This window comes from Syngnathus leptorhynchus, chromosome 6 (genome assembly GCF_054491065.1).
Source record: "Syngnathus leptorhynchus isolate UIUO chromosome 6, UIUO_Slep, whole genome shotgun sequence".
NCBI lineage: Eukaryota > Metazoa > Chordata > Actinopteri > Syngnathiformes > Syngnathidae > Syngnathus > Syngnathus leptorhynchus.
Genome location: NC_141200.1, coordinates 8,000,431 through 8,009,595, shown reverse-complemented (window position 1 = coordinate 8,009,595; position 9,165 = coordinate 8,000,431). Strand labels below are relative to the sequence as shown.

Here is a 9,165-nt window from a genome sequence, read left to right as displayed (position 1 = left end):
CTGCTGGGTGAGAGGCCTGGTCCTATGGTCTGCTAAAAATGACATGTTGACATCAAACCGTATATTTTCTTTTGATTCTATATGATATCAGTTGATGTTGGGTAAAGGTCACGCAGTAAAGGATGCAAAAACAGAAAATAAAACTGTCCACAAAGATGAAAGCGATAGTCGCACAAGGCCTGAGATTAAACACAGTTGCCTATTTTTATTGGACACACCGTATGCAAGATCCGGAGTAGGTTGTGTAGTTAAGTACTCTTTCGTTCTCTAAAAAGCACATCATTGTGTTCTTCTTCATTTTTGGTGGATATTTAATTACGCCCCCCCCCCATGCATTTTATCTTAAAGTGAGCAAACGTACAAACTCAGTGTAGAATAAATACTGCTAATTTTGAGAATGCCAATAATGATAATAAATTCATCATATTCATCTTTTGATCATATTTGGTGCTAATTATTGCCTTAAGAATATGTCGTAATTTACCACCTTAATGTTTTAATTATTTATGTTTGTATGTATGTCTTATTTTAAAGGCAGGTTACATCACTACTTAAGGAATAAAATGAATGAATGATACCGACGCATCTGGACGGTAAAGATAGCAGAACCTTTCTCTTTACTGTGTTTCCAGCAAAGAAAGGGAACTATACAAAAAGAGACACCTCCGGATATACAACTCTCGTGACCGGATATGATTAAAACACGGAAGTACTTTATTGTTTTGATTCAGCATCCCCTTACCCGTTTTACGGTTATGCATCCCGAATACGGAATTTCGTCAATATAGAAATCTTCTGAGGAACCACAGGTAGATGTTCCTTTTTATTTTATTTTAGCGTCTATAGAAAGTCACCTTTACCACCTTTAGTTTAGGAACAGTGCTAGAGTCAAGTTGATGGGATATAACCCAACAGACTGTCTAAATAAAGACGAATAACATAACCATGTCATTTTCTTATGCAGTATGTATAGAATATTCCGCACACCTTTGTTCAATTGCCAGGTTTTAGTGATACACTGTATATTGATTAAAACGAGACCAAGATATATCATTTTAAACATTCACTGTAATTGAGGCAATAAAACGAATCAATCACATTCAAGCTCATGTTAAATCAGTCACCTCACCTGCTGGTAGCTACCACTTGCAGTGCCTCTTGTATAAATCCAAATAAAGCAGTAGGCCTTTACTAATATATATTTTTTTGCTCTTTAGCTGATTACTGCATTTGGAAGTGCTCTGTATCTGGAGCCGCATCATGGTGGAGCCCACTGCCTCCGGCGTGTTCTGCAGCCGGATGCTGAGCATGGTCAATTCTGAGGATGTCAACGCTATCATCCAGGCTCAGCGACACATGTACGTCAGAATCAGAATCAGAATCGTCTTTTGTTTCTTGTTTTAATCTTTTAATACAACTCATTGGCGTACGAGTTACATTCTCTTTGCTCACTTTAATTCTATATAGAAATGTCCACATTGAAACTCCTGTGCCATCACTCTTGAGTATTCACAGATTTTGAAAAACGTTTCATATGTTTTTTTCCTCTCAGGTTGGACCGCTTTGAGAAAACCAATGAAATGCTGATCAACTTCAATGTCCTGTCCAGCATGCGACTACAGCAGATGAATGAGAGCTTCTTGCTCCACACGCGTACCCTCGTCGAGATGAAAAAAGATTTGGACAGCATTTTCCGACGGATCAGGTTGGGTCATTTAAAAGAGGTAGTCTGAAGTCCAGCCCTGGGGTCATTTGCTACTGGCTTACCTTATAGAGCATTGTTATGATTACATTTAACACGGCCCACATGAACAGATTACAAATATGTTGCTCTCAATGGAAAAAATGGACATTGGTGATTTAAACATTAGTCTTTTTTTCTCTTCAGGATGCTAAAGGGGAAGATTGGCAAGCAGTACCCAGAGGCTTTCAGTAGTAAGTTAACAATTGTGTATCATGTCAAACAATTGTAAGGGGTCCTTGGTTTAGGATTTCCTATGGTAGCGTCGAAACCCAAAATGCTTAGCTAAGTCATAATTAGACTACAATTATTTGGGTCAAATGGGAACATTCACCTCTGGGGCATTTAGTGGTTCCTCTATATATTATTTCATTTTATTATTTAATTTGATTTAACTCTTCTTTGGCCAGACATCCACGAGTCACCCATATCTGCGGATGACGACGATGACCCTGCGCCGCCGAGCGCGGCCACCACTATCACCACGGCTACCCCGGGCCAGAGTTCGGATTCCTGCGACTCCAGTCCCGATGTGGTTTCGCCTGCTGCGAGCAGATGCTCCGAGGAGATCTCCCAAGAAACGCTTGACACGCCTGCCTCGGACGCCCATTGCACGGCTGGCCTGCAGGATGAGGGCCCAGACTCTGTGCCTGCTGAGTAGCTTCATGTTGTGCGCGGATAGACTTCATTACTGCGGCACAACTTCAGTGTTGTTGTTTTGTGTTTTTTTTGTTTTTGTTACAGTGGTACTTTGATTTTGGAGTGTCCCATCCTCCATTTTTTGTGAACCCCTTGAATGGAGTGGGAAAAATGAAGTAGGTAAATTCTGTAATGTCATCACATTTGGGAAATGAGAGCCACAGTCGCTAATGCACTTTCAGCCGTTAAGTGGGCGGGGACAAGAGTCACGCACAAATAGAAAATATGAACATGCATATGGAATTTCTCCAGCTCACAACTCATGCCTAGACGTTTTGATGTCATGCACAAGGCCATGCTCCTCAAAGGTACATATTAAGACGACGGTACATTGTCGTATTTGGGATTTGCAAATTCACTGATTTTATGGGGGGAACCGATCCTCCATTATTTCTGATATCAAAGCTTTTAATTGGTGCCAAGCATCCATGTTGAGCTGAGGGATGGAGCTTCATGTAGTCCAGGCTATAGCTTTGTTTAATAGAAAAAAGATGTTTTGCCACCATCTTGTGGCATCCACATGCGATTACAAATGTTTTTGTAATTGTAGATTACACTTGCAGATTCCCGTTTTTAAACAGTATACTTGCTTGTTTGTCTGTATTAAAACATTAACGCCATTTCAATTCATTTAAATGGAGAAATTGATTTGAGTTAAGTGAAATGAGTTACGATTTTGGTCAAATTTATTCAACTTTGTCTCTTTTTGAAATTTAAATTTGTTAAATTTATTAGGCAGTGTTTACAAGTTGAGGTTTTACTGTCAAAACCATAGATTGTTATGAATCATCAACAACAATGTGAAGTACGTGCGTGTGTGCAATTGCGTCTTCATTAAATGTTACACTTTTCAGAATGTGTAAAGACATATATGAAGTGGCTCCTTATTTTCCCACTGTATTAGACTCATGTCAAGGGTCACGTGATTATATTGGATGATGGTGAGCTTCAACCTTCTACAGTACAGTACTACTCTAATAATCAGTTGAGTAGAAAATGACTGATTTGTGATACTGTACACAGTACAGTAAAGGCACTAGTGGTACAGGGGTCTCCTCTAGCGGTATAAGAAAGAATACTAACCAAAGTACAGTTCTTTTTTTTTTTTTTTTTAATTAAGCGCCATTAATTTGCATGAATGATTTCAAAACATTGTTTTTAAACATTTAATTAGGTACAATTTTGCTGCACATGGTAAGTAAAATATTTGTGCAAACCCATTTTTTAAACTTGAAACTATAGGGGCTTCTTGGTTCATCACTAAGATTTGACTGTAGCAAAGCCGTTAAAATGGCAAACTATTGAATATAAATTACAATACAAACCTTCAAATGAGTCAACAACTCTTTGATAATAATCTTCAGGAATGTAGTTCTCTTAGAATCCACCCGAGGGCGCTCCATCAAAACGTGTGCCGTTTTCATCCCTAAACAACGAGTCACAAAACCTGGGTGACATGTTCCTCCCATTACTGTTTTTTGTTACGATTCAGTTTAAATTAAAGCTAAATAAAAGCATGAATGTTGTACTTAACCGGCCAGCTTAGCTTTTCTTGCTAACTTCAGCTAGCTATCAAGCTGTCACGCTGATAAACGCCTGCACGTCAACTTGAAAGAAAAATAAATAACATTACCAGCGACATTCGTTCATAGCCGATGTTACTGCAAGATGAGGAGACTGAGCAAAAAGAAAGCTTTAACGCTGGTCAGGGAGCTGGATGCCTTCCCCAAAGTCCCCGAGAGCTACGTGGAGTCGTCAGCCAGCGGGGGTACAGGTACGGCGGACACTGGATGCTCTCATCACTACACCATCTTAATTTATGGCAACATTATGATTCATTTTTCTCGTCGACGCTCCTTCCAGTGTCTTTGATTGCATTCAGTGCCATGGCTGTCCTCGCCTTCTTGGAGTTTTTTGTCTACAGAGACACATGGATGAAATACGAGTACGAGGTAGACAAAGATTTTAGCAGGTACCAACACCAGGAAGTCATCTGTTTATTTTTTCTTCATGATATTCTACTTATACTACTGCTCTTTTTTTCCCAGCAAACTGCGGATAAACATTGACATCACGGTAGCCATGAGATGCCAGTGTAAGTAGTACTCGTTGTTAATCAATACATGAACATTTGGTTGAGTTGCAGACCAAAGCTCACATTAACCCACGGTAAATAAAAAGATCTCAAGAGACAACACCAAATAGTTTTACACACAGTGGATACACAAGTTACTCATGTCTGACTTGTACATCCACTTTGTGTGACATCTTGTTAAATAACATTTGTTCTGCTTGTCAGCGTGTCCAAATATTTTGTATGTGTTTTTGTACACTTCATGAGAGTCAAATTTTGAATGCAGACATTGGCGCAGATGTTCTTGATCTGGCTGAGACCATGGTTGCTTCTGATGGCCTTAAATATCAACCGGTCAGTATCTCTGGCGGACTTATGCTGTGTGGTTCAAGTGATACAATTGGAAATGTGTTATTAGAAATCACATTTTATTATATTTAGACTAATTGGTAGCAGATACTATTGATGAGAAGGTTGTTTTGAATCGGCTCATTATGTACATCCATGATGTGGCTTTGTGATTCTCTCAATTCTCTTTTGCAATCTGTATGTGTTGCAATTCTTTTTATGATTTTTTCTTTTTTCCAATTTAGGTCAACTTTGAGCTGGCGCCCCATCAAAAGATATGGCACATGTAAGTTGAGGTGATGATGACGTCGCATCGTTTGATTATCCCCCCCCACCCCCCCCCACACACACTTTTTTGTTAGCTTTGTGCTATTTAAAGTCTTTAAAGATGGTTCGGTGCCTGCCTGAAATAACTTTATAAAATGTCTTTTACAGGACTCTTCTTCACATCCAGGAGCGTCTGCGAGTGGAGCACTCCCTGCAAGACTTGATTTTCAAGACTGCCATGAAAGCATCCCCTCCTGCGAAGTCCATAAAGTACAGAATCCCCCCCCCCCCCCCCCCCCCCCAAAAAAAAAACCCAAAAACTGTTATGTTCTTTCGGGGAGGTGTCGTGTGATTTGGAAAAATCACCCATTTGGAAAAAAATAGATAAGAAACATAAATATTTTGTAAGTATCAAGCAGGAGCAGCAGCAACAATCTCACAGAAATGCTCATGTCACACGATTGTGTCACTTGTTGCCAGGCAGATTTCATGGGGCTCAAGCCAAACTACTCTGGGCAATGGAAAACAAAGATGTCCCAGCCACTGTGATTCCTCTAAATACCTATGAGACATATTTGAGTGTCTTTTCTGCACAAATATTATTCAAATCCCAAAAATGAGAGGCTTTGTAAACAATAGATAGCATTTGAATCAAAAGTATTTGCCAAACAGCACAATATTGTTCAAGTCAAATAGTTTGGTCTATGAAAAGATAGATGGATCAATAGAGAGTGAGAAAACAATGGAGCGAAAGTAATTTTGGGCAGTCAAAGTGTGATTTTATATGTGTTCTACAGCATGGATAGCAGCCCATCACCGACAGCCTGCCGGATTCACGGACATCTGTATGTCAACAAGGTGGCTGGAAACTTCCACATCACTGTTGGAAAGTAAGGACACAACACACACCAGAATTAACAATGACTCATTTTTATCGCTTTATTGAAAGCACCTAACAAAGAATGTTGGTGTATGTCTGTGTATGCAAGTAAACTGAGTTACGAGCTGGGTCATGGAAAGTATGAATATGAAACGTTGATGATGTGCGCAGGTCCATTCCTCATCCACGAGGCCACGCCCACCTTGCAGCTCTCATCAGCCATGACAGTGAGTTCATTTCTTCCCCACTTTGCAGTCAGTAAGCATTGATGCTATTCTCATGATTGCAGGTTTCAACTTTTCCCACCGCATCGACCATCTGTCTTTCGGAGAGGACATCCCGGGCGTCATCAGCACGTTGGACGGTACAGAGAAAGTCACGACTGAATGTAAAGGACTTTTTTAACACCTTTACCCTCACAGCTACTTTGATTGTAAGCTCTAACTTTGTTTCTGTTTCTTGTTGTCGTTGTCAGCCAATCACATGTTCCAGTACTTCATCACCATCGTCCCCACTAAACTCAACACGTACAAGGTTGTGGCTGACACGCATCAATACTCTGTCACAGAGAGGGTACGCAGTATTTTTGTTTGTTATTGTCTGTGCATGGAAGTGAGTTCTCTCATTGTGTTTTTTTTTTTTTTTTGTGTGCGTTTGGGATTCCCGTGTGGGGGTTCTTGTGTGTGTGTGTGTGTGTGTTGCTTGCAGGAACGAGCCATCAACCACGCGGCCGGCAGCCACGGCATCTCGGGTATCTTCATGAAGTACGACATCAGCTCTCTGATGGTGAAAGTGAGCGAGCAACACATGCCGCTCTGGAAGTTTCTGGTGCGTCTGTGCGGCATCATCGGAGGCATCTTCTCCACCACAGGTATGCCACTCGCGGGGTAATATGCTTTGTGAAAACACTTCAATGTTGAGATGAATATTTTGTCATAAATTTATTGTATTATTTTTAATATAGTGTAATAAAATCTTCAAGTTAAGGCATTTTGTAATTATGTTCATGTATTTAAAAGTTTTTTTTTAAGTCACATTGTTTTCTCTTCTGGTTGATTTGATGTAATATTTTTAAAAATGATTTGTAGAATTTATGTCAATCATTTATAGATTAATTTTGTGTATTTAAAACCGTTTTGCAACTGAGGCATTTTTAATTTTTTGTAATATTTAAATGAAAAAAATTTAAACTATTTAAACAATTTACAAATGTTAAAGTAGTTAATATTTCAAATTATCTTTATTGAAGATTGAATACATTATCTTCATTTAGTTGTGAAAATAATTTAAAATGTATTTATCTTTTGTGTGATGAAAATGTAAACATTAAAAATATTACCACGAGCACATTAAATGTATTTTTCATGAACCTCTTTGAAATAGCTTGAATAAAAATTAATTTATTTTTCCTTCCGTGTGCTGCAGGCATGCTGCACAGCGTGATGGGCTTCTTTGTAGATTTGGTCTGCTGTCGCTTCCAAATGGGACTCTACAAACCTCTCAAGGTACTCGTCTCTAGCTTTAGGTTTTAAAACTAGGGTTAGGGTTTCCGCCGAGGGTTTCGGACTACTTTTAGGGTTTCCAAGATTAGGGTTTGGGACTGGGCTTTCAGGCTAGGGTTAGGGTTTCCGACTAGGGTTTCCAGCGGGTTTTGGGATCGCTAATTAGGGTTTCAAACTAGGGTTAGGGTTTCCGACGAGGGTTTTAAAGCGCCGGTAGGGTTCCAAACTAGGTTTTAAAACTAGGGTTAGGGTTTCCGACGAGGGTTTCGGACTACTTTTAGGGTTTCCAGGATTAGGGTTTCGCACTGGGCTTTCAAACTTGGGTTAGGGTTCCCGGCTAGGGTTTCCAGCGGGTTTTGGGATCGCTAATTAGGGTTTCAAACTAGGGTTAGGGTTTCCGACGAGGGTTTTAAAGCGCCGGTAGGGTTCCAAACTAGGTTTTAAAACTAGGGTTAGGGTTTCCGCCGAGGGTTTCGGACTACTTTTAGGGTTTAAGCTACTCTTTTTTTGTGGTCCATTTATCATCATTTTTCAAGTGTTTTCTCATTCCAGGAGCATCCTGTGCAAATGCAACACGCAAAGGAGCAAACGGCGCCCCCTGCTGACACGAACTTGACTCAGCCAATGAGCTGACATCAGATGCCAACTTGAGCATGGGAAGCCATTTGACTTGAGCATTTATTGTTTCCATTCGTAATTCGGGCCCACGAGAAGTAGGATATCAAATGAATGTGCAAATCATTCTTACAAACAAACAAACAAACAAACAAACAAACAAACAAACAAACAAACAAACAAACAAACAAACCAAAAAAACAAACAAACCATTCCAATACATTCTTAATGACTTCATGTACCTGCAAGTACAGTAAGATTGCTTTAAAGACAAACATTAAATTTTGAGAGAAAAAAATACCACACAAAAGATGCCTATGTGTAAATGTTTATTAAATAAAATCTCTCCACTCGATTCGTCGTCGTTGCCTCTTATGTATAGGATCACGTCAAAGTGTCTCTTTTAGACCACGTCAAAAGTTTGACAGTATTTCAGAATATCTTTCGGTAAACAAGTTTTTTTTTTTTGTGGGTGTTTTTTTTCTTAGCAAAATGTAATATATCCGTACTGTCGCATTTCATAAAAATAGTTCACGTCTTTGAAACTACAGTATCAATGATACAGTAAACCATAGTTGTAGGAATACAGCTGTACAAGGTGAATAAGTACTCAGTTAACACTACACAGGTACTGTATACTTGATGGGATCATGAACATGCCATTGTTGTTCACAGAGAGGTGGCTTTTTTTTTTTTTTTCTCGCCTTCTTCATTTTCTTGATACAAAAATCACTCACAATAGACAAGCCGGACGCGAGTGAGCGGAGATGGAGGACATATTCAGACCATTTACTCAATAATCCTCGACTTTGCTTCATAAGAAGTGATAATCAGGCTGGATCTTGCAAGTCTTGGACCATTGTCAGTATGAAGTCAACATGTGACATTTCACACTACACATCAACAGACGTACTGTATCTTCACTGTTGGGCGGGAGCCTATGTCAAAATTTGATCAAAAATCAACATTACAACGTGGGTCTTTTTTGTTTTTACAAATTACTGTGGTGCCTTGAGATATGAGCTGTTTTGAACTATTT

At 39.4% G+C, this 9,165-nt stretch overlaps 2 protein-coding genes across 3 annotated transcripts; both read left to right on the top strand.

Moving 5' to 3' along the window:
- Nucleotides 1-51: 51 nt before the first annotated feature.
- Nucleotides 52-3,312, top strand: kxd1 (KxDL motif containing 1). Of its 2 annotated transcripts, none has more exons than XM_085914528.1 (5): nucleotides 52-593; nucleotides 1,218-1,358; nucleotides 1,553-1,705; nucleotides 1,889-1,935; nucleotides 2,152-3,312. In XM_085914528.1, the coding sequence occupies exons 2-5, from the start codon at nucleotides 1,261-1,263 to the stop codon at nucleotides 2,400-2,402; spliced, it is 549 nt and encodes a 182-aa protein (XP_085770654.1). In that variant the 5' UTR covers nucleotides 52-593; nucleotides 1,218-1,260; the 3' UTR covers nucleotides 2,403-3,312. The 2 variants fall into 2 exon arrangements, with proteins under 2 accessions (XP_085770654.1, XP_085770653.1); XM_085914527.1 differs by lacking the exon at nucleotides 52-593 and adding an exon at nucleotides 614-809.
- A 544-nt stretch (nucleotides 3,313-3,856) lies between these two features.
- On the top strand, nucleotides 3,857-8,481 carry ergic2 (ERGIC and golgi 2). The gene is made up of 13 exons (XM_085915152.1): nucleotides 3,857-4,214; nucleotides 4,304-4,412; nucleotides 4,489-4,535; nucleotides 4,801-4,868; nucleotides 5,108-5,148; nucleotides 5,298-5,399; nucleotides 5,927-6,019; nucleotides 6,181-6,236; nucleotides 6,299-6,397; nucleotides 6,485-6,582; nucleotides 6,718-6,880; nucleotides 7,435-7,514; nucleotides 8,064-8,481. The coding sequence occupies exons 1-13, from the start codon at nucleotides 4,109-4,111 to the stop codon at nucleotides 8,142-8,144; spliced, it is 1,143 nt and encodes a 380-aa protein (XP_085771278.1). The 5' UTR covers nucleotides 3,857-4,108; the 3' UTR covers nucleotides 8,145-8,481.
- Nucleotides 8,482-9,165: the final 684 nt, after the last annotated feature.

Excerpts from the sequence above, each read along its gene's own strand:
- kxd1 (XM_085914528.1), top strand. The coding sequence starts at position 1,261 with ATGGTGGAGCCCACTGCCTCCGGCGTGTTCTGCAGCCGGATGCTGAGC. Across the intron at positions 1,706-1,888 it reads AGCATTTTCCGACGGATCAG|GATGCTAAAGGGGAAGATTG; the intron begins GTTGGGTCATTT and ends TTTTCTCTTCAG. Across the intron at positions 1,936-2,151 it reads GTACCCAGAGGCTTTCAGTA|ACATCCACGAGTCACCCATA; the intron begins GTAAGTTAACAA and ends TTCTTTGGCCAG.
- ergic2 (XM_085915152.1), top strand. The coding sequence starts at position 4,109 with ATGAGGAGACTGAGCAAAAAGAAAGCTTTAACGCTGGTCAGGGAGCTG. Across the intron at positions 4,536-4,800 it reads GGTAGCCATGAGATGCCAGT|ACATTGGCGCAGATGTTCTT; the intron begins GTAAGTAGTACT and ends TTTTGAATGCAG. Across the intron at positions 6,020-6,180 it reads TTCCACATCACTGTTGGAAA|GTCCATTCCTCATCCACGAG; the intron begins GTAAGGACACAA and ends TGATGTGCGCAG.